Here is a 25,665-nt window from a genome sequence, read left to right as displayed (position 1 = left end):
GAAGGTAATTCTGAGTTACTGTCTTGTTGCAGGTAGGGGTGGGCGATGGGGCAGGCTTCTAGCTACTTTTTAGGAGAGGTGTTTTGAGTACAGCAACGTTAAAACCTCACAGAACACACAGGGTTTCTTTGGTAAATATATGAATGAAAATGCAAAACATCTTCGGCCCTCTTTTTGGGAGCATGATCCTGCAGCTTACATCAGTTACAATGATAAATCACATCACCCTAAATAGACTGCTTGAACCGCTCCATTACTTCTCTACACAGCTACACTGAATATGCGACTGATTGAAACCTGACAGGGAGGTATCAGCCAAAAAAGAAAAAGTTAACTTTCTTTGCAGGATAACTCTGGATGGTAGAAACTTACAGCAATAAAGTGACAAAATGTTCCAGAAGGGTTGCATAGCAACTTATTGTTTATCTTATCATTTCTCTACCATTATACTGTAGAAACAAAGATCTGTGTACCAACTGTTATCTCACAGCTGGTACACAGATTCTGACTCTGAAATATACAAACTAATAGAATTAGATTTTCATGACAACGTTGGGGCCAAAGTTAACTGTATATATAAGAATATAAGAAGTGTCCTACAGTCCAAACAGCTCAACTAGCCAATTAAACAAACTAACTCAACATTTATGCCTAGTTCTATGTTTTATGCTGAATTTTGTCCTAGTTTTCTCCTTCCATTAATCTTAAGGACCCCCCGATCATCAGGATGACTCTTAGGATAAACTTAAGACATATTTCTGATGTGCTAAGAGTGGTCTGGTAATCTCAGAAGGACATGTTGGATTGTCTTAACCCAATATCGTAGTATGTGTGGTGTTCCCTGACAACAAAAGAGAACGCAGACTGTTGAATGTGACGTATAGCCAATCAGAAAGCGAGGGGATGTAAGCATGGAGAGGAATCTAAGATACACAGAAAACAAAACAACTTGCCATGAAGCACCAGAAAGTCCTGTGGATGCTGGAGGCAGCTTTGTATTGTTTTTTTCTCCATTAAATTTATTCCACAAACTATTGACAATACTTCTGTCCAGTCAGCCAAGTTTGTTTACTCTGAATTCTTGCTTGGTTTTGCAAGATTTCACATGACATCTGAATGTCATGAGTGAAATTGATTCGCGTGTGATGTGTTGTTCCTGTTGTGTGACTGAAAAAAAACACACTGCATGAACAAAACTGTTATACCTAAAAATTTTCAGTGTCCTTTGTGAGATCTCAAGTTTTGAAAATCAGTTAACTGTATTAAAATCCTCCAGTGTGAGCCCGGCATTAGCAATCTGAAGAACAACTTAAAGACTTGCCAAAGGATTGGTAATTATTGGATTATTAATCATTTTCATGCAAATTGTTTCATGATGACAATTGCGATTGTATAGACCAGGTTAAACTAACCCTAATAACCTTTGCAAGCCCAAAACTAACACTTCAGTAACCATAGCCACAGTTTGTTTGGGAAGAGTGTCAGTCCAAATGAATATATTTGAAACTATGACTAAGTACAGTTTTTTTGTTCTAGTTAGTGATAGACATCTTAATGTTCTGAACTAACCTATTTTAGGGCTTGACACAGATCTGCTGTCTATTACCCAAATAGACAGTGAGAATTTCTTAAACACTTTTTAGCATCACTTTTGTTGTTTTGCAATAAATACCAGTGTGAGGATTTGGTTTTCTATGTCTATTTAATTCCTGTGTCATCTCCTTTGCCCCTGATTGCTCCCAGCTGTGTCTCATGTTCCCAGATTACCGCTTGTGTATTTAATCCCACCTGTGTCCCCTGGTCCTTGTCAGATCCTTGTCGTGTCGTGTGTCTGATGTCCTGCCTTTGTTGTCTAGTGATTACCAGTGTTACCAGTGTCTGCGTTTCCTTGTCTCATTGCTCACCTGTGCTGCCTGGATTTCAGTGTTTTTGATTAAAACCACCATTCTCACCATAACCTGGGTGCCACGTCCATCCCCGCCACCAACAACCCCACACAATTCATGACAACCGGTGGTAATTTTAAAAGTCTATGTCGCCCATCCCAAGTTTTCTACACACACATTGACTAGAAAAGCTGGAAACAATGACGCCCTGAACAACCACTGTCGACAAGAAAGCTGGTGATAACCTATAACTTTAGCTAACCTGTTTACATCTAAAGGTCACTGTGAGCCAAAAATTACTTTGGTAAAGTCTTGATAGCTGTCAGATTTTTCCCTAAAAGAAACGATGCAGCTTTGATTTGGTCTTGGGGAACAAAAATTATCCAAATGCATTCAGTGATGTCAGCTAACTCCTTAATTATGTCCTGCTTTCTTTACTTCATTCATATTGTGGTAGCATTCATATTTTAAAAGGTATCTGACATTCTTGGACACCACAGCTAAACTATGCTTCATGTTATAGGTAGTTGGTATGGATGTTGAAGGTGTAAGTAGTAACACCATGGTGGTTCTGCAGGTTCGCTGGTTTCTTTCTCCTGCTCTGGGTCAGATTCTGGCTCCAACATGTTGGATAGAAAGTCTACCATTGTTGTCATCTTTAATATAACGTTTCTCTGCTAGTAGATAACTGTATCACTACTATCAAACTATTAAAAGGCCAAACAGGGTGGAGTGGAATGTTATGACCCCAGGAAAACGGGTTGCTCTACAATGTGTCAGAGCAAAGGTAAGAGAGGGTCTGTGGAATTCAGTCCAGTTGTTCTTCATATAGACCATAATTGAATGATTTACATGTGAAAAGGAAATATTTAAAAGCTAGATATGTCCACTTTGAAACACCACACAGCAGACTATACCACAGAAGTTACAGGAAAAAAAACTCTATAAATCAACAAAGTTACAGTATGAAGACCTGCAGAGCCCTGAGCATTGTCATGGGTTTAGGTGGTAAGTATAGAATTAAAACACAAGTGTAGCAGGAAAGAGTATGCATCTATGAACGACAAGTAGATTTCTGAGCACCTAACTTAACAGAAGCATTAAATATTCTGCTAAAAGGAAAATGTAATCATATTTTAGAATCAGAAAGGCAGAAATTGAGAAATTTAAAATATCAATAAATTACAATAGACTTTTCTAATGCTGTTCAATTGAATAGCACAAAAAAATCTCTTTTAGACACACCTCTCAAAAATGGAATACAATATTATCTCTGGATGCTGATAAGCTCTCCAGAACCACAGAACTACTTCTGTTGCTAATAGTTCACAAATTATTCTTTGTTTTTAAATGTGTAGATCCTTAATAACAGAACAAAAGAGGATAGAGTGAGCACTCACTCAGTTCAAAAACTTTTTACCCTATAAATATGAAAAGGTGGAGTCTTGACCTCAAGGGAAGGAGCAAACTAAAGCTGAGGGATAAGAACACAGCGATGACAGACACTGTTGTTTGTGAGCAAGTTTCTCACCTAAGACAACTTACTTTTTGTTCTACTATCAGCAACCTAAACATGATAACATATGCCTAAATCAATATTTGCTAAATAAAGGGCATTATCTGAATAATTTTTTTTTCCCATAAAGTGACAAATAAATAATACAGAATATCAGAAAGGATTTTTTAAATAAATCCATCAATAACAGTCCTTGGCTATTGCTTTGAGATTGGGCCAGAAGAGAAACATACTCCCTTCAGTGGGTTTTGGTTGCATCCTGATCAGATGCCCAATCCTTCTAAAATGATTCTGATATTGTTCCAAGTTTTTCCTAAAAATAATTCTGTTGAATTCGGAAGAACATTGTTATTTTAACACGAGGCAGTTAAGTTGGATAAGATCCTGTCAAAGACATGAACCATGACTTCCACTTAGAACTTAGGAATCAGCGATGTAATAAAATGGGACCATTCATTAAAATTTTATGACTCATATTTACTTTTTTCCACATTAACGCAGAGTTAATGTCAGGCTTAGAGTCCAAAGAATCACACAGTTAGACTGAAAATATATTTAGATTTGATTTTATCAGAATAAATTGGATGTCATAATTTTTAGCCAAATCACCCACCCCTAGTTTTAAGACATAAAGGAGTCTGAGTACTGAACTGGTCAAATGTTTTCCCAGAAAAATGCAATATGCTTCCATAGAGAAACCATTAAATCCAGTTTGAAATAAAAAAACAAAAAACAAAAGCATTCTTATCCGTTTTCATCCAAAAGTAAGACATGAACAAAAGGAAAAAGATGGCATGCCCTTGGTCAGTGCTGCAGGCAACTCAGTGGTAGGCTCTCATGTATTCACACTGGTCACTCAGGAAGCGTTGAATGACTGATCTTTGTGCACAGTGAGGATGAGCTGCAGTAGTTTGTTCTGTGTTTGTGTGTATGTTCACAAGCTGATGTGCGTGAAGGCGATGCCACAGATAAAAGATGGAGTTAACCAGAAACAAACGGCCTGTTAACGCTCCTGAAAATGCAGCAACACAGACATTCTGAATATGCTGCAATGAGACACCTGACATGTTTTGTGATGCCTTCCATTCTGTGGCTTTATGTCACTAATCAGATACATTATGACACAGTGGAGTCTGGGAAAGTTGGATTAAAAAAAATGTGCTAGTCTGTTTGTTGTGACATCACAACCAGCCATCATCTGTATGTATGAGAGGACATATTTCCCTGTTTGGCAAATTATGAGACAGTAGGCCTTTCAAGGTCATTTATTCATTCAGTATATTAGAGCAGAGAGAGAGGGAGAGAGACACTCTATCTCAATAGGACACATCCTCATTATTGTGATAATATATATGTCATAATTTCTCCTGGCTTTCAAAGCAAAAAGACAGTACAGTAGTCATGGTTTCAAAACTGCCAAGATCTTTGAGTTTTAAATTCCTTTTGAGACTCAAGGAACACTTCTGCATTGTCAATAATGTCTAGTTAATTCGGCAAGATTTTTATGCCGATTGTTGTCCCTATGTTCTCAATCTTAAAGATGCCCTGTTCATCAGGATGGCTCTTCAGATAGTCTCAAGCGGGATTCCTTAGATGCTGTGTGTATTAAGAGTAATCTGGTCCTCTCAGAAGTACATCGGGAGCGCTGTGATCTACAATCAGGAATAATTCATCTGTTGGATTGTCTTAGAATGATATAGCAGCATGTGTGGGGTTCCCTGACATCAAATAAATACACAGCTTATTCAATGTGATGTGTAGCCAATCAAAAACGAGGAGACAGAAACACGGAGGGGAATCCAAGATACACAGAAGACAAAGTAACCAGAAAATCAGGTGGACGTCTCAGACGGTTATATTGTTTTTTCTCTTTTAAATATATTTCACAAACTATCGGCATTGCTTCTTCTCAATCGGCCATATTTGTTTACTCAGAACTCATATTTGATCTTTGCAAGATTTCCTGTTACTGAGTTAAATCAGTTTGTGTGTGTTGCTCATGTCGTGTGGCTGGCAATCACACACCGTGTCACCAAACCTGCTCCAGCTAAGATATTTTGTCACCATGTGTGGCCAGTCAGGGCTTGTATAGAAGCCGACAATTTCAAACTCTCATGTGTGAACCCGGCATTAGCTGTCTAAACATAAAGACATTCTCCTAAGAGTTTTTCTTTGTTAAAAGTCTCCAGGAACATTTCTGTCTTTGAAAAACAAAAACAATCATGGGTTTGATAAATGAGAAGCTTTACCAATTTCTTTGGAAGACAGTGATGCTTTAAAACACATGCTGGCAGCAAAATATGCAAGTTAGCATGCCTGTTGAATAAATGATTACTGGATGTGACGGTCTGCCAAAATTCTACAAGCTAGCACATATTTTCTTTTGTGAGCGGATTTCAAACTCACTATTAGAGCAACAAACATCTCATTCTAACAGCCCGCGGTCTCCATGGTGACTGACGTGTGTTCTGTCACTCTTTATAAAAATAAATAAAAATAAATTAAAAAACTATCCAGTAAAGAAATGGGGGTTTTTTCTGAGAAAATGTGGAAAAACATTTGGGAAGGCTTCATTTTCAGTCAGAGGCTTCTTCAGATTCGCTGTAATACAAACTGCTACAGGAGATCTTTCCTGCCAACAATCCTTACCTTCTACAACAATTCTTTGAAGAATTTTAACTACTTTGAGCTACAACAACACGTAATTTCCCTTTGGGATCAATACAGTATTTTGAATGGAAGTGAACTGAATTTTTCTCCGTGTGCTTGTTGTTGACAAAGTGAAAGCAGCTAACAGGAAGGGTTTTCTGGGGTCACTCTGAATGCAGATCACTGATCAGAGGAACAATCCCATTTCACTTTGGACCTGTGTTTTAACTCACCTGCGACGATACAAGCTTAGGCCTTAAAACATTTTAAATCTGATTGAAGATAATTTATTCATTGAGAATTATAATGGATTAAATTGTTTCTTTGTTTGTTCTTGTTTTATCCAAGAGATCCAGGTGGTCTTTTATGATGTGACAAACCTACAAAAAGCAAACAACCCCCTCCTCGTCGCCCTCCAAAAGATTTGTGCACATGTGCTATGGAAACGCAGCTCCTCTGTAAGCTCCTGGATCTTAGTTGTTTGTTATTAGATCCTTTTGTTACTCTGCTGGTACCCAGTCTGTTTTCTTCCCACTTTCCAAGATTTGAATTTGTTATGTAAGTTATTTCATTTTATGAAAATATTCTGTTTCAATGCAGCTCTGCTCTGCATTTGGGTCCAATTCAAACACGACACTACTCTGCGTCCCCAGAATCAAAGCCAAACATTGAGGAGCAGTATTCAGTTTTTATCCTCAACTAATTTGGAATAAACAGCTGAAAACACAGATGTCAAAACTAAATTCCTTCAAATTACAGTTAAAACCTATTTTGTTCAGAGTTGTGCTTGTCTGAAGGATCCATAATATTAACTGAAACATAATAAATTTTAGTCTATAGTCCAATTTTGCTTTCTGTTATGTCACTATAATGTATTATTTTATGTTCTCAGCATGTAAAGCACTTTAACTTGAAAAGATCTATACAAAGAAACTTTCCTTGCCTAAAATAGCAACCTTTAAGCAGTTGTTAAATATACTTTAAATTACACATACATTTCTGAATTAAAAAAATAATTTTTTTGGCTCTGATTTAATATTCCAATCTTAAATTCATTTAAGATCAGTACTAAATAGTGTAACTTTTTATTAATGTTCTATTATATTGAATGTGTCTTTGTATAAAACTCAAGAAAGCTCTTAAATTTAAACGAGCAACACTAGCAGAAACCTGCAAGCATGAAATTTTAGCAGCTTTGAAACCATAATATTTTTCCTTGTGGTTATAACATTGTCAGTCTAACACAGACTAGGGTCTAAAACATGTAACATAAAGACTTTTACACACAGTTTGATTGTTGTGTTGTAGATTGTTTGCTTTGAGATTATTTTAGAGAGGAAAAAGACAAAAACCAACAGCAAACAGTTCAGCTTTTTTATGCAACTACAGTATGTTGCACAGTTTGGATAAATGTCATCACAAAACCATCAAGAGTGTGGGATGAGTTCTGCTGATGACGATTAATATAGCCCCGGGAGCAGCTATATTAGTCATACTTGCGCAGTAGATGAGGATGATCTTGGCCAATAAAAGGTCCAAGCTCACTCTCTGCGAGAAGCTTTTTCTTTCACACATTCTCTCCAGACAACCCTTAATTACTGACACAAAGTGTTGGTGGCAAAATGTTGATGCTTTTTTTTTTGTCTCATTCCATTCAAGAGAGAATGGGAAGGAGAGGGGAGGAAATGGAACACTGAAATAAATAAATAAATAATAATAAAAAAAATCAGCATCCAAGATTATTATTCTTTTCCTCATGCATGTCAAACGCAGACATGGAGAGTGGAGGAGGAGGATGTTGAGGAAACAGTAGGAGAAGGATACATAGAAGACTTAACTTACTTCTGAGCTCTGCGGTGATAGAGCAAAACAAGGACAGAACACAGTACAGAGTTTTAACCTCACAACATTCACAAAACGAGTGAAACCATTACACTTGTCGCTGTAAGCGCAGGGTAAAAGAGGGTCGGAGGGGGGAGGGGGCAGGGAAATACGGAGGACCATCACAATACTTTGAGTGTCTGTGGGTGTATGCATGTGAGGGCGTGCGTGTGTGTGCGTGTGTATTTGTCAAAGCTTACATGTAAGTGAGTATGAGCATCTCTACAGGGTGATAATACATAGCTATGGCTACCTTTCTTCACCATGTTAGCAACATAATCAAACATGAGGTCTAAATATTTGAACCTTAAGTGAGATTGAAACTTATTTTTACTTTCTGCAGAGAGATTTTAATTGTCAGTTTAAAACGTTCATGAGCGAACGGGAGTGCAGGACTTACTGGTGGATGGCTTGGAGAAACTTGCGCTGGTGTTTCCGCACCTTGGCGTGATCGATCTTCTTCACCAGCTTGGTGTGTTTGTAAATGAGCCATGTTTCCCTGAGTACATTGGCAGCTGTGTTCTTTACCTGGGGCACGAGAGTGAAAAAGACATTTGATATCACAGATCTGGCTCTTCTTCAGTGTATCAGTTTCTGATTGAATGATTAAACAGGACCGTGTGGGAGATGGGAGATACAAGATAAAGGTAAACTGGTGGAAGCTATCTGACACAGTGTCAGCATCGTACTCTCGTGTCTGCTGGAAAATGGGAAAAGTACAAATTAACGTTCTGCTTCACGGCGAAAATCTGCTGAATTCAAATCACTGCAACTCACACTGTCGTTAGAAGGCGTGTCTACTGTTGTGTTTCTCAGATCCGTTGAATTTTTCCATCATTCTGCATTGCTGGTTTAAAATATTTTTTTATAAAATACAAGAGAAATCTTTAGCTGTATTGATCTGTTGCTGGGCACTGCTGGTCAGCTGCCTGATAGGAGGCTTCTGAACTTCTTGTTAAAATTAAAAATTAATTTGTTTCTGTTCCATAAATACAAGGAGAGATTTGTTTTTTAAGTCACTTTTGAAAACTTTTAACTAAATTAGGTAAATACTATAAATAAAAAAATATACTGTAACTGCTATAATTTAATTGTTTTGTATTTTATGAATAGTAATTGTCATGACCACTGAAACACAATGTTCACACACACACATACACACACACTAATATGCGATGACGAGGGAACTGAGTTGAATGCCTTGCTCAAAGGCAAACCGGCAAAAAGCAGGGGAAGCTGGAATCAAATCAGAATGACTTCTCTTTCCACGGAGCCACAGAAAACATTATGATACCACCAAATATCAACATGGAATATGAGTAATATTAAAATATGAAGGGCCTTTGGACATTAACATCTTAGGGTCAGGCTAGGAGTTCAGCTGAATGCTTTTACTCTGGCTATCAGGTCAAGTGATGGATGTTGGTGATGGCACTAAACATATAATGTCTGTTACTGGTTTCTCACTTGGTGACTGCATGTTTTTTGTATGAATTTCTATTTTTGTGCTTTTATGATTTAAAGCACTTTGAACTGCCATGCTCCTGAAATGCGATGCACAAAGAAACTTGGCTGAATTTGATTGATGAATGTCATCTTGTGTTTCCAGTTTATAACTGTTTCACTGGTTAAATCTTCTGATCTCTAAAACATTATCAGGAGTTTCTATATTGCCACCTTCCTAAAAATAATGACCTAAGTTGTTTTTGCCAAAAGCCATTTCAGCAAAAAAAACAAAAACTTTTGGAAAAAATTATTTAGGCCATTATTTTAGAAAGGTGGAATGGAAATACAAGGATATAAAATAAACAGGAAATGTCAAGGGATAAAAGTTTACAGAGGGACTTTTGTTTATAGGCTTTGTAAATCAATCTGCACCAAACTACAGTAAGTGCAGGTAGAAAATGTAACTCACTCGTTTGCAGAGTTGTGTGTCCATCATGAAGTTGTGGACATGCTTCTCAGCCTTGGTCAGCTCCAGCTTCCTGGCAACCACTGCTACCACCAGTGCAGTGCAACCTGCTCCCTGTTGTTTAAATGTAATGACAAACACAAAAGCATTTGGTTAGTGACATTTGAAAATGTAACATGAACTATATCTATCTGCTTTAATGTTATGAAAACACTGGCAGCCCCTAAAAATCTGAAAAGTGGAAAATGCAAGCACTTTCAACTCTCTTTATGCTTTAATACTTCTGACTAAATCATTAGCAACCAGTTGCCACTGGAAGTCATCGATGTTTCATTAGTCCCACAATAAATAAGACTGTTCAATGAAGCCCCTTTGTAGTTTTCCACAAGCAACATAGGGGAAACTATGATCAGATAAGAAACTTGTCAGTTTTGCCTACATACAAAATGTTTTTTTTTGTTTGTTTGTTTTTTTGGAAAACTAGCACTGCACATGATCCTTCAGCACTTAGAAGCTGGTCAGAACTGATGGAAGATTAATTAGCTGTTGTAAAAGACCTGAAATTGGGGCAAAGGTTCACATTACAGAGTGAGGGCAACCTTAAACACACAGCCAGAGCTACAATGGGATGGGTTACATCAAAGTGTATTCATAGTTAAGAATAGCCTAGCCAAAGTCCAGACTTGAGTCCAACGGGGGATCTGAGACAAGTCTTGAAAATTGAGAAACTTCAGCAAAGAATACTGGACAGAACCTTTCCAGCAGAAGGAGCTGCTGAAGCCACACTGCTACAAACTGAGGGAACAAAATGCACCATCAACAAACTATTTATGGGGGTTGAAAAAACAAATACACATCACACTTTTCGGATTTTGAACACCCATTGCATTTCCACTTCATAATGATCCACTACTTTGTGCAGGCCTAACGCCAGATTGGTTTCAGTAAATGAATAATTTAGAAGAAATCAGAAGTAACAGTAACTGGTACATTTTTAACTTGGTTTAACCTTTCAGCGCAGCAAATTATCAGGCCACCCTCAGTCTTTCTAAAGACAGCTAAATAACAGAACAGATGAGTGAGCTCTGCAGGGCGCCATTAACCACAGCTACAGGTAAAAATAGATGCCAAGAGAGTAAAAGTGCATTCACATGTGTAAGACGAGGTAAAAGAGGAATTAAGGATCTCAGTCCAAGATTTTATTTTGATTGATCAAAAAATGTAATAAAGTAAAATTTTCCTTCCACTTTTTTACTGATATATTTCAATAAAAACAAAATGAACCTACCATGATTCCTGTAAGAAGACACACGCCTTTCCCACAATATGTGTGTGGTACCATGTCACCGTAGCCAATAGAAAGGAAGGTGATCGAGATGAGCCACATGGCTCCCAGGAAGTTACTGGTCACTTCCTGTTTGTCATGATACCTGAAACAATAAAGACAAGGAGAGATGTGCTCAGAAAAAGGTAGCCACAGTTTCATGAATGCAAACATGCTAAAGAACAGGATGCTCTGTGAGTCAAACAAGGCCTGTGGCCGGAGGGAATTACGGAGGAAGAGCATGATGCAGTGGGAGACCTCTGCTCTAAAACAGTTTGGTGCGTTAGCTTCAAACTGACGGAGCTTAATGGGTAGCAGTAGTTTGTGGGGATTTTAGACCAAAGTTCTTGTGCTAAACCAGGTTCCGGTTCTGATGGTGCATTCTATGTCTGCACTGAAAGCCTCATGAAGTTTGAGTTCTGACTCAAAAAGTTGTAGGTTCCCACCAACCCTCAACCTCGGAATTCAATATGCCATATGTATAGGCACACCAAACTGGAGACTTGAGGTCAAATTAGCTAAACATGATTCTGTAGGTGCCAACTGAGACACAGTGACAGAAAGAAAAAGGAAGGAAACAGAATCTGGAGGAAAAACCCTTAAATGTTAGTTGTATATGTATAAAGAGGCTGTGGACCATTCAACAGAACATCCAATAAATCTTTGGGTCTGAAAGGCTTCCAAACGGGTTTGATCCATATGAACCTCTGGACAAAGAGTGACGCCATAATGCTCCTGTAGTTTGTTGAAAATTTTGAACTTGTCCACAAATGCATATAAACATTAAAACAAATATCAAAGGCAAATATTTGTTGTCATCTGTACAACCTTCATCTTTAGTTACAGATGACATGAGAACTCCATCAAAGTATTTTAGATAATCGATGAATGACTTCTTATCTCTATTAGAACAACTCCAGGACATGAGGCCCAGCAGGACAAAGCTCAGTCCTCTGTAAGAATACCTAATGGTGGAATACAGTTCCTTCATTATGACGCTGAACTACTACATTGAAAATAAATAACTTTCTGTTTCTTTCATGTCACTGACATCTACCTGACAATATCCTTTAGTAAGTACTGGGATTTTAACCTCAACGCACATAAACCATACAGTTTATGTAATGTTGAATCCTGGATCTGTCATAGTTCTAACTACAGCTAGCACAGCACCCAAAGATGTTATAGCTGATAGCTGCAGTGAAAAACAGTTTATTTCCACTTCTGTTAGCCTTAATATATTATGTAAATGTACATCACCTATTTTTAAGATGTTCCTTTAGTTTTTGGAGCCAGACTATTCTGAGAACTTCATTGTTATTACCTTAAGTTGCTCACAACAATCCAATTAGCGAATGTTGCTTCAAATAGTATACATTAACAGCATGTTCTATGAAAACACTGATAAGGACGGTGTGGTTTTTACCAGATAAGTGGCTTGTTGCCAGGTGGCAACAGAACCAGAAAAGTCTTGCTTGATTGATATGCTGTAATTTCTGATTTCGAATAGGAAATCAGGACACGGTGTGGCCGTTTTCTTAAAAACCTAAAAAGAATTTGACCTAATTTGTTAAGTCAAAAATTTAAAAAATAAATAAAATTAGATTAAAAACAACCTAATTTAGGTTGTTTTTGGCCTAAATTAGAATAAATGCACCCGTTTCCAGCTCTGATGCTTTTTCCTAGGCCCAGCAGGTGGTGCAACATAGAACTATTTTTTTTATACCACAGTTATTGGTTTCAGAAGTGGTTCTGGTTTCAAGCACTGGTTTGGCACAAGAACTTACTTATTTTCAGGCAGAGAAAATTAACTTCTGCAGAGAAACTAGTGTGACATATGGAAAATAAAAGAAAATAGGTTTTTTTATACACAATATGCTCAAAGTCTTTGAAAACAGTATCAACAAAAAAAAAATTCTTAGTCTTGAAAGATAAAAAATTAAATTTTTCACCAGGGACATTCATAAAATGGCTGCAGAATCAAATCCTTTACAAAATACCATTGAAATTAAGTTTCAAAGAACATTTTTCAAAAGTAAGAACATCTTTTACCAGACATTATAGTACAAAGTGCCACACATCAATTCAAACTCATGTTGATAAATGCAACTAAACAAATACATGTCAGTGCATTTAAAATGGTGCTATTACTGCAATGAATCAAACAGTTGACTGATTGGTCACAGTGTGTGACAAATGCTCCATCAGAGATTAAGGTGCTGAAAGAAATAAAAAAAACTTTGAACATACAAATGATCACAGCAAACATTAAAGTAGCTTTCAGCAATGTTTGAAATGTCAAATCAAAGGCCAACAAAGTGTATGAAAAATAACGTTACAAATAAATAAAGAAAAAAAATGAACCGAAGAAGCTCAAGATTGAGGATGGCATTCCGATAGCTTTTGCAGCAATGCAAAAGTCTGTTACAGAGGCAAATATGCCTTGTGCACCTTTGTTCAACTTGCTGAAATATAACCAATGTGACTGTCTTGGAGAAGTTAAGAAGGTTTTTTATTTATTTATTTTTTTATTTTATTTTAACACTCCCAATGGGAAAAAAAACTGTATAAATTCTAACTACTGAGATTTTTTAAGGGCAAAGATGCACCAGTAAAAGTTCTGGTGACACAAATAGATTTTGGTTTTGAATTTTATCAGCCCAGATACATGAGCGATTGATTGGAAACTTAAAAATACCAATTTTTTCTAATCAGTGAACCCATCATAATGTGATTTTCAATTTGATCAGCCCAGACACATGACTGATTGGTTGAGATCATACTATCAACCAAAGACTTCAGGGTACACACTGTTATTGGGTGAAGAAGACTAAAGGTTGGAAGTGGATTCTAGATGAGGCTTTAAGCATGAGGTCAGAGGAAGCACAAACATACTCACAGATCCACAGGGAGTGAGAGAGAGGGACTCTTTAAGGAAATAACAGAAAATAAAACCTGCTCTGTTCTATTCATTTTATTGTCTCACTTATTTATGTCACAGCAATTGCTAGATTTGGAAAAACTGGTAGCTTTGTAGAACTCTGAGTTAAAGCTGCAGTATGTAGCTTTACAAAAATGTGTTTTTACAAATTTGTTAAAACTGTCAATATGTTGTGACAGTTTAGTATGAAAACTGAGCTCCTCTGCCTTCTCACAGTGCCACTATTGCTATCTGCAAAAATGAGGAGGGTCTTAGCGCTGTCAATCAGCATCATGTATGCACTGCTAAATGTGTTACTGGTGGAGAAACAACTTAGCATTCCAGGAAAACTGTTCATCTGCTGTCATCATGGCTTTGCTAACTAACTTGAGTATTTGAGTGAATGAGGCTGATTAACAGCGCTAAGCCCTCCTCCTGCCTCTCATTGGTTGTTTCTGACAGAGCTGTGTTTTTTCAGATGACAGCAGGACCTTAGAAAGAAGGCAGCAGAGGTAATTTCTTTCACAGATTATCAGTCTCATATTTTGCCACCACATGGTGATAGTTTTAACAAATAAGTAAAAAACAGTTTTAAAAAAAACAAACCTACTGCTGATTTATAGTAAACATTTATTCTCCACGAAATAAGCACAAGCTAACCATGCTTGTAGTTTAACCAAAACTACAAGCTAAATTTAGTTTAACCTTCCTGTTATATTTGTTTCTGAGGTGCAGCAATAATGTTTGTGGGTCAATTTGACCCGGGGATTGTTTAATCATGTAATAGTCTCAGAAACCAAAAAGTTTCTCCAAAACATTTTTGTATCTGATTATTAACTCCAATACTAACCATTTCAATCAATATTTGTGGAATGATGTTTTTTTATTTCTCAGAAATTAAGGATCAATGACGACAACTTACTCATTTGGACATAAAAAATGGAATTTACATTTTTTTTGTCCACTGAAAAAACCTAGACACAAAGAAACAATAATTTGCTTGAAATTGATCTTTGGTAAATTTCTTTTTTTCAATGGGTGGTCTTTATAATTGAACTTGACTGTTCTGAACTAGTCTGTGGCAAATTTGTCTCTCTCACATGCTGCATGACTCACCTTTGGCCTCTGACAGAAAGTTAAAGAATACTTTAAACACAATTCTCATATCAACAAATAATATAACTGTTAAAGTGAAACTAGAATTAGCATAAACATATTGGCTTTTCAAACATGTCCAAACACTGAGTAACAACAATTAAAGTTGTTATAAGTGCGTCTTTTCTCAGGAAGATTTTAGTTCAATCAGTTAACTGCATTTTCCAAAGTGAATCTATCAAAAATCTGCAACCAGATATCCACCAAACACAAGAGAAAAACTAAGGGCTCAGTTTTTTTCTATTAGAGAAAAACAACAACCATTGTTTCAGGAATTATTGAGTCAATTTTCTCCTCCAAGACAGTTCATTGCCACCAAATATTCTTAATCATCTACTCATGCCTTCTGCAGTGCATAAAACTCCCACTCCTCGTGTTCATGCTCAAAGTCGGGGGGGGGGGAGGGGGGGGGGGGGACGAGGACGAATTCCTGATAGCTGTTCTGTCCTACAGCAGTGTGTGGCTTGTAGGATTCTAGTGTGATGACATGCACAGAAGCAGTCCATTTTGTATCATGCAGGAATAAAAAGTTGTCTGCATCCTGCATGCTTTAAAGCCAGTATATTGAGAGCAGGAGTGCGAGGGGAAAACCCCCGGCCCGTAATGTAGCACTGGGACGGGAGAATGAAGCGTCTTTGAGGACACGCTCTCATTTGTGAAACATGGAAGGGAGATGCTCATTGAATTTGACAACCCTGTCTCTTTTACCTGCATTCCGACACTTCACCAGCTGGCCTTTGATAGCTGCCAGGGGGCTAAACTTGATCAGATGGCTAAATATTGTAATTACAAATGACTAGTATACAAACTTCATTCATCTTGGCATGAAGGCGTGCGGAGAATGAGTCATGTCTTCAGTGCAGGCTGAAATGTGCCGCATTTTCAACTTGGAGAACATGGTGCAGTACAGTGGGCTTCTTTCTGCAGTAAACATAACCCAGAAGTATGCTGGGAGAAATGCTAAAGGTGTCATTTCTCCCTCTTTTATTATTAGCGCTAACTGGGGATGTCTCTGCTCTCTTCTTTGTAAATGAGAGACAGCAGCATGGAAATAGAAGGGACGTGATGGAAACAATATTTTCAAGCTCTCAATATACCGTGGCAGGTTTTCGGGTTAGCATGGAGAAGAGCTGGCACCACTTTCAACCTATTCCAGGGCAACTGATATGTCAGGAACCTAGAGCTTGTTCTCCACTTTGACTGCATTGTTCTCAGGACACATATGAAGTGCTTCAAAGAAGGCGATCAGTTATCTATTTCTGCATAAAACACATGATACGTAGTGGGACCTAAATGACAAGAAGGAAAGAAAAAACATGACCTGCATTTCTTCTCAAAAAAAAATTAACTGCTTGTTCAAATTATCTACGGTCAAGCCTGGTACTAATAAATAATTCCCAACTGTTGATGACTGAAAATATGACACCTAAGTGACCAAAGTTAACAATCCAGCAACCTCTGTTGATGTGAAAAGGCCCTAAAATAAAAGAATCTTTTATTGCAAAAAAAAAAACCTTGGTTAGTCAGAATGGAAAAAAAAATCTACCGCAAAAATACTTTTTTGTTGTTGTTTTTTTACAAAACAATGATTGTGGGATGATTATAGAACACTGAACAGCTTTTCTGATTTATAATTCATACTTTCCTTTTTAAAGTTGATCAGAGATTTTAGGAACTTAATATTTATAATCCATGAGTTCCTGTTTTCCTGAAATTCCTGTTTACAAATTTATTAATAATTTCACATTATTAATAAATTTGCAAAAATCTCAAATGTTTTTCTGTATTGTCATAATGGGGTAGAATTATGAATAAATTCATTTATTACATTTAGGATTGTTCAATTGTATTTTTGCTAATTTTGCTTTTCCCACATAGCAAAATTTGGTAAAAGTAAAAGAGAAGTGCTGTGAATACTTTCTGGATGCACTCTATGTATAAAAACAAAAAGGTGTATGGCTATTACTCTTTCTTCACAATGGGACAGAAAAGAAAACATGCTGTTCAATAATTCAAAAAGTAGCTAAATTTACTTTACCACCTCACAAAATGAGCAAGATGTTATGTTTTGTCTTTTTGTTCCACCATCACAAACATGTATGTAGAGTTTTTTAAGTTATGCTGAAACTTTAATGGCAGCTGTGTGCTTTGGTCAGATCAGACTAAGATTTAACTTTTCAACAAGAGACACTTCAGAGCTGCCAGAAAACGGATCCATGTCCACTGGTAAGTACGGTGCTGGTCCTGTGATGCTATGGCCCCCTTTCTCTTCAAAGGGGATCAGGGACTTGGTTACAATGTGTGACATCATGAACCCTCTGAAATACTATTTTAAATGAATTAATTAAATGAACTCCATTAGCAAAACAGAAAAAGGGAAGTCAAGAGCTGTGTGTCCATCCAAATGTCATAAGAATTTTGATCAAATTCTCATAAAAAAGAAATAAAAAAAAGGCGAGTTAGTTGTTTCTATTTAGTGATTAGGAGCAAATCAACCAGGCTATGCTAAGCGTGACTCAGATGTTGATGCTGTGTATGTGATAGACAGGAAGTAGAAGTTGGAAGCTAGCATGGACCATACACCTCAGAAAAATGGAGAGTGTCCTACCCTCCATGATGGAGGTCTGGACATGGAAATCTTTCAGAGTCTCGTGCCTCTGGTTAGACACAGACCCACGAGTGGAAGAAGCGTTCGCTATGTCAAAACTTATTCAGCAAATGTGTTTCCATCTCCTCTTTAGATCATAAGCTCTTCTTCAGAAAAGCTAATATACACAATATATACATTCAAACACAAACTATCAAAATAAAGACCAAAAGAGCTTTAGATTAAATGCTATAAAAAAAATTTGCATGTAAGCAATATTTAATAGAAGGCCTTGTAACTTTTAATTTACAAGGTTTTGCTTGATTATAAGAATGCATTCCGTTTCCATAGAAGGTGAACTGCTGAGTCCCCAGAATGGATGATTTGGATGTCCACTCAGAATGCCTCTTAGACAATATCACCAGAACTTAATGAAGTTTGAAAGGGGTCACACTGTACCTATGCATGACCCTTTGTGGTCATTTTGGACATCCACACATTTCCTGTGTCATAAAGAGTCCACCTCACATGCTGGATAACAACCGGCCTCATACCTGCCTAAGATACAATCCTTTTCAAATTTCTGCCAGTGCAACCTGTCCATCCTATGTGCTGGATGATTATTTTTTGGACTCACTGTTGGACATGCAGACATATTCCTGCTCCACTCAGGATATCGTCACCATACCCTCTCATGATCGTTCTAGCTGAGCCAGCATCTTGTTCGCTGAATCACTTAAATGCCCATCACTGGTCTGTATGTGTACTAAATTATAGCTAACTGGACCAGTGGACTCCAAGCAGTATGTATATTTTCAAGTGCCTTCTGACTAAGAAGGGCCCTGCAGCATACAAGAAATGTGCTTTAGATTTATGAATCAAGGGAATTGAATAGTCTGATCATCATAACTGCACCTTACCAAACTCTAAGACCTGACTGTTGTATGCTCAGGTATTCTAAATGCAAAATAAAAATAAAAATCACATTTACAACAAGAAAAATGAACACTTTCAGGGTTGCAATTTGGCAACAAATCACTTGAAGCCCTTCCACACACATACAGTACCTTCAATTTTACGATGTAGTGCACTGAAAGAGATCAGACCTTAAGAAAAGTAATAATGTTTAAATTTGTCACATAATTTTCTGGAGGGACGTTTGACACCCTTCTCTACAGACCTCTTCACAGGAAGGGGCCTCACCATTTGACTCCTCAGAAATCATAAAAGAAAGGATTTTTATGACATTTTTTGACCGGGGAAAAATATATACTCAACAATAAATGAGGTAAGTTCATTTATTACCACAATAAATGACCAGCACAATGTCATTAATTGTGCTGTACTTGATAATTTAATGATGCTAAATTGTTAAAATGTTGATGTTGCCGTATGGCAACACTGTACCATTAAGGTCACCATTGTATTGCTAGCCCGGCATATTGATCTTCTGGAGTCTGCTATAATCATGCATTTTGTGAGTCTTTTTCATATTGCATATGACAATATTTGATACTCTTTCTTCCATTTACATCATTAATGCAACAATGTTTTATAGTTTCTTAGGAAGAAAACCAAGCTAAGTTCCTTTTTATTGAAGTGAGGATGCATTAGGATTTAGTGTTGAAGAAAATTAGCAGCTTGCAACTTTGCAATGAGACAGTGAGGATGATGAAGACTATAAACCAGAGAATAAGAATGGGCAGGACAGGCGAAACAGTGAGTACAGGGGGACCAGTGAGGACAGGAGGAACAATGAGGACAGGGATACCAGTGATGACAGGAGGACCAGTGAGGACAGGAGGACCAGTGAGGACAGGGAGACCAGTGATGACAGGAGGACCAGTGAGGACAGGAGGAACAATGAGGACAGGGAGACCAGTGATGACAGGAGGACCAGTGAGGACAGGGAGACCAGTGATGACAGGAGGAACAATGAGGACAGGGAGACCAGTGAGGACAGGAGGACCAGTGAGGACAGGGAGACCAGTGAGGACAGGAGGACCAGTGAGGACAGGGAGACCAGTGAGGACAGGAGGACCAGTGAGGACAGGAGGACCAGTGAGGACAGGGAGACCAGTGAGGACAGGAGGACCAGTGAGGACAGGAGGACCAGTGAGGACAGGAGGACCAGTGAGGACAGGCAGACCAGTGAGGACAGGGAGACCAGTGAGGACAGGAGGAACAATGAGGACAGGGAGACCAGTGAGGACAGGAGGAACAATGAGGACAGGGAGACCAGTGAGGACAGGAGGACCAGTGAGACCAGGGAGACCAGTGAGGACAGGAGGAACAATGAGGACAGGGAGACCAGTGAGGACAGGAGGAACAATGAGGACAGGAGAACAGGGAGACCAGTGAGGACAGGGAGACCAGTGAGGACAGGAGGAACAATGAGGACAGGGAGACCAGTGAGGACAGGAGGACCAGTGAGGACAGGGAGACCAGTGAGGACAGGGAGACCAGTGAGGACAGGGAGACCAGTGAGGACAGGAGCAACAATGAGGGTGAATGTACAATTATTACTTGTGTGTTGCATTAAACTGGCAGTTTCATAACATACTAAGGATAGTTATTTGTTTTCTAAGTCCACCTCTTCCACTGGAAGCTGAGAGGAATTGTTTCATCAGCTTCTGCAAGCAGTAAGGTAAAGATGGTAAAGATGTCTTAAAATAATTAAGACTCTCAAATCAAATCAAAACCCTTATATCAATGAAATATGCCAATAAAATAAATTGCTTTTAGCTTCCAAATGAGTTTCATTGTTAACTATTATTGCTACTGGAGACTATTTAGACTATGACTTAAGTTGTTAAATAAAGGTTTTTACAATAATAAGCCAAACTCTCTTGTTTTTATTAATTTCCACTATGGTACAGTGTTGCCAAAGGGTAACGTCAACACAAAATGAATGAAAAAATAATATATATTTTTTAAAATTTGTCTTTATTATGTTTACTTGGTTTAGTTTATGTAAAAAAACATCCCTAATATTTTTTTTCCCAACTGGCATCATTATGCATAACATAGAGGGTTAAGCCAGGAGAGCTGACTTTGAGCAAACAACACCATGTCCAGTATGATGCTGGTGATGTATTTTAGGAAGATATAGGAATATTTGGAAATGGAAATGAATACTAAGAGTTGCCTTGTTAAAGTCCAGCCTTCAGTTGGTGCTAAATGCTGTGGTAGGATGTCAAGGTAACAGTGGGTGAATGAATATCATTATTCCCCAATTAAGTGAGCTACTTTTGTTTAAAAACAATGGACCAAAATGTCTCTACAAAGATGAAAGCAACAGCTAGGGTCAAACAGTGGCAACTTCTTTTTTTGGTTAGCTGTTTTTGTTCTTAACATAACATGGCTCATCTAAGGTTGAAATTAATTAATGTCAGTATCTAATGACCACTAAATGCTGCCATACAGCTGACTGTAAAGAGCTGTACAGTGGTATTATGTTAGCGACCACAGCTGGTTACAAATAGCTAAATTATGCGAATACTTGATTATAACTGTTTATTTTAATAGTGCAAACACCTAAAACAGTTCACTATGCATCAAAACGCAGAGTGGAAACAATCTTGGTTCTACAATAGGAGGTAACATCTGCTTAGTGTTGATTTTCTAATCAACACTAAGGAAAATCAATGGCCCTCCTGAATTGGCTCCTTTGCAAACACCAACCTATCAGTTTCAAGCACCATTGCATCTGGGTAATTCAGCTTCCCAAGCTGTTTGTTTTCATTTTTTCTGTATATATTAAATGCATTCTATGAGAAATTCAATAAGTATGTGTGGGTTTTCCACAAATAATTTGGAGTCACGTTCCACAAAACAATACGTGACGACTGAACCACGCGTGGCCAGGCCGCAGCCCACTGTACTTCATGTTTTCCATGACTGAACCTGTAAATATTACTAGTTTGTTAATCAGAGCTGATTTACTGGTTGTCAACATAATGCCATTGCATGAAATATCCCAAAGGAATATTTAGATGTAATATTTTGCAGGATGCTATGCAAATGTCATACATTCACACTATTCATATAGATTATGTAGCTGCTCAGTTGAGTGGATTCTATTTGTCCTCATGTCCACACACGATTCATATTTTAGTGGTTGATAAAATAAATCTCACAAACCGGTGGTGAAATTGTGGAATACTAAAGAAAAAAATGGGTCAGAATATTGTCATCACTATCTTCAGCAACACTATTATTATTATGCTCTATATTTTACTGATGTTGTGCAGATCGTCAGAAAAAATAGTGGAAAAAAATGTCAGTTTTTCATTTCTCACTAGTAAAACACAATGTTGGTTTTGTTTGTCTTTCAAGTGCCAGTCAATAAATACTATACAAATTACTTGGACAAAACTGTGTCACAATTCTCTCTGGAAGTCTGCTAGTTGCAATAAATATAAGCAGATTAACTAAGAATGACAGTAATGACAATCCAACTCAAAAACGGCAAACAAAAAACTTGCCCTAATTCTGGCAAAAATTTGCCCAGAATGAGAAAAATGAAATTTAGTCTTGATTGGAGTGTTTGATGTGGCCCAAATCATCCTTAACTGTGACAGAGCATCAGACACCCCTATGTGTTTTAAATGTGTACAAACTTTGTAATATGTTAGTGCCAATGCAGCCATGCATCAGGCTCCAGGGTGAGTGTGTTAGCAGCAGTAACAGTGTATCCATAATGTGGAGACTGTCAACACCGAAATGGTTTGGTCCTCAACAATTTAGAACTGTACTGGACTTCATAGTGCACAAAGCATCCAACTCAACAGATGAGAATTTCCACAATATTGTGCTCAAAGAAAAGAGCTGAGCTGACTCTTTTTGGGAAAACTCAGAATCCCCATTCGTTTCTTTGCTGAACAGATTTTTAAATGGAGCAAAGATTTCAGAAAACACAAATTGTGTTTTGAAGAATCTGTGGTCCGTGTCAAATGACCCACCTTAACTTGTCTATTGTTATTTATATTGTTCACTTGTAAGTGGTGCTAAAGCAAAAAGACATTTTAAAATTAGCATTTTTTGTGTGTTTTTTTTACATAGAAAATTGATTTCATAAGTTATATTGCAGTCACGATACGCCATTATTTTAACCCACATGAGAAGCTCCATATCAGATGTCATCTTTAGTGTTGTTGGTTACTAAAAGTATTCTTGCATTGCTTACAGATCAGTTGTATAATTTTTAGCCATTCATATTTTATACCAAGCTCCCAAAAAACTGACGTTAATATAGCAAAATTTTATAATATGACATCTCTTCAGACCCCCTTAGTCATGCTATCCCTATTGTGTTAGTTAGCTAGTAGTTTTCTAGTATATAGTTGCATACTAATAAGGTCAAAGTTAGTCCTTTTTTTTTCATCATGTTTTGGTCCTGTAGTAGGTTATTGATGACAATATTTCTGCTGTTGTGTAGGGTGTACGGACAGTGCCAAATAGATACAGAAATTAAAAATATGTATAATTTTGTTAAGTTCTATGAGCACATTAGAGTTATGATTGCATGTTTTGTAAACTTACTACAATTCCGGAACTTTCAGATAGTTCCAGTATAGAAAACTGATCAATATCAAACTGATAGTAATCTCATTCTAGGATCAGATGAAGTTACTAACTTATGTAAAATTACTGATAAATCACAAGTGAATCGATCCAAAATATCAATGTTGAGTTGGTATCAGTTTCGGATTGATTCTGAAGGTGGTAAGATTGATACTTTAGCATCAAAATTAATCTTGAAATTTTATTTTATTTTCGTATTGTAGTTTCTCAACAGTACCTCAAAATATTTTATTGATTTGCCCCCCCTTTAATAAAGCTGTCACTTTGTTTATTTAGAAAACAAATGGACACATCTTTGTTTTATTTTCTTGTTGATATTGTTTGTCATGTTAGTATGTTACTAACACCTTTCAGCTTTGTCCAAATTCTGTCGTAGGTGTGAGTAGAATAATTCAAAAGAAAAAACACAAAACACCTAAAGGTCAGAAGCTTGGTAATATGTCAAACGTAGACAAAAAATGTCGGTATCAGTATCGATACGATAATTGGTCTCAGCGATACTGCTCCAATATTTACTTGGCATTGAATCAGTACCAAAACATGAAGTATCACACACCTATAGTGGTCGCCTCAAATAAAGATGCTACATTTTATGTTGATAAACCTGACGTTATCTGTTGGTAACCAATTAAAAATAATTCAATGAAAAATTGAGTTCTGCTTTTTTCTGAGATCTTATAAAAGTCATTGTTTAGCAAAGTCAGTTAAGTGAGACTTAAAAACATGACTTGTTAATTTTCCCCTAAAGCAGGCCTCTATGTGTCATTCTGCGACTGTCCTCCTCAGTCTGCAAGGCCACTACACAGGAAGCAGTTCATGAGCTTCTTATTGTCAACGCTTCGGTCCTGGAGTGCATAAATACGTCTCCAGTGTTAACAAACCTGCGGTTTTTCTGTTACAAAGGTCTCATTGAATTACCTGTAGGTAGCACCCAAAAAACACAGCAGAATCAACACAGCGTGACCGACCTCAACCCCAGCTGCAGCTGCGCCCCCTTTATTAAAACTGTCACTATTTGGTGCAGATTCTGGGCTTCTCTTCTTCAGGGGACACAGTAACAGTGAAACTCCACCACTCCATCGCCTGTACCAACACTGTGTAGCTCTCTGAAGTCATCCCAAGCATCAATTCATGAAATGTGTTGCATTTCCACCCACATCGCTGGTTAGATCATGGAGTGTAGCTCACTTTCTCTCCAACCTCTCTACTCTTTCAACAAAAATATGATTTTTTTTTTGGAGAGAGTAGGTTTCAGATGGTACCTATAATGCTAATATGTAGCTGCCCGAGAACCACCATAAAAAATAAAAATAGATAACAAAAATGCACACAATCAACCAAGGTGTATGCAAACCTTGTATCTTTTCTAGGGGCATCATGGTGGATGTTTTCCCTGGTCAGACTATTTGGCTTATTCTATGTTTCAATTGTGCGATGATGCATGTAACATATGGTGTGTGTGTGTGTGTGTGTGTGTATCCGATGAGTAACTCGAGCTTGATGATCTGGTGCCTTGTTCTCAGCGACAGTCAGATAAACTTTCTGAGACTTTGACGTTGCTGCAGACAGTGAGGTGAGAAGCAACACACACACTGCCTAGGAATGGAAGGTTTTGTTTCAGGTAAAAGAGTCGAAACAAGGAGGGAAAAAGAATTAGGAAATGGCTAAAGGGAGGCAGAACAAGCACACATGCAGTGGTTTAAAGCAGGTTAGGACTGTAAGGGGACAAGATCGGAATAGGGAAGAGAGGATGAGGGGAAACTGCAGATGAGGCCACATTAGATGAATAGAGTAGGGGATGTATAAATCAGTCAGTGAGGAGTAGGGAGAGAGGGACTTGGAGGTTAAAGCCAAAAGAACTTAGATGAGGTTTATAATATGTTATGCATTAGGAAAGAAGTAAGAATGGACTAAGAACAGTGTTAAATCCATTCACAGTAAATTTAAAATATTTTTTCCCAACTCCACACTCCCTCTACTTCTCCATCCCTTTCAATTCCTCTGGATGTGTGACTTTCATTCCCCCCATCTAGGCATTTTCCAGTTAGACTCCGTGTTCGTCCACTCTCACAGCATACTGCCCTTTCATAAACACAGGAGCATGATCAATGTGACAGCGCCTCAATGCATTTAACAGAGGATACAAGTCACACAAAGCACTTTTAGGAAACAAGCGCCTCTTCTTTTCGCTTTTGATTTGTTTAAAAGAATGGAATTGGGCAGTAAACATGAAAACTATCATGCTGTTT

At 37.6% G+C, this 25,665-nt stretch overlaps 1 protein-coding gene across 2 annotated transcripts in view; it reads right to left on the bottom strand.

Annotated features, from left to right (window-relative positions):
* kcnn1a (potassium intermediate/small conductance calcium-activated channel, subfamily N, member 1a) overlaps positions 1 to 25,665 on the bottom strand; it is a 92,206-nt gene that overhangs the window by 13,660 nt on the left and 52,881 nt on the right. Inside the window, exons 5-8 of one of the 2 annotated variants that reach the window (XM_044132983.1) lie at positions 11,133 to 11,274; positions 9,848 to 9,958; positions 8,333 to 8,460; positions 7,894 to 7,902 (exon numbers count right to left, since the gene is read on the bottom strand). In XM_044132983.1, coding sequence (XP_043988918.1) covers positions 7,894 to 7,902; positions 8,333 to 8,460; positions 9,848 to 9,958; positions 11,133 to 11,274 — 390 coding nt within the window. The remainder of the gene's footprint in view (positions 1 to 7,893; positions 7,903 to 8,332; positions 8,461 to 9,847; positions 9,959 to 11,132; positions 11,275 to 25,665) is intronic. The other variant, XM_044132984.1, reaches the window with a different exon arrangement.

This window comes from Gambusia affinis, linkage group LG12 (assembly GCF_019740435.1).
Source record: "Gambusia affinis linkage group LG12, SWU_Gaff_1.0, whole genome shotgun sequence".
Taxonomy (NCBI): Eukaryota; Metazoa; Chordata; class Actinopteri; order Cyprinodontiformes; family Poeciliidae; genus Gambusia; species Gambusia affinis.
Note: the sequence above shows the minus strand (reverse complement) of the source record. Positions and strands in the feature narration are given on the sequence as shown.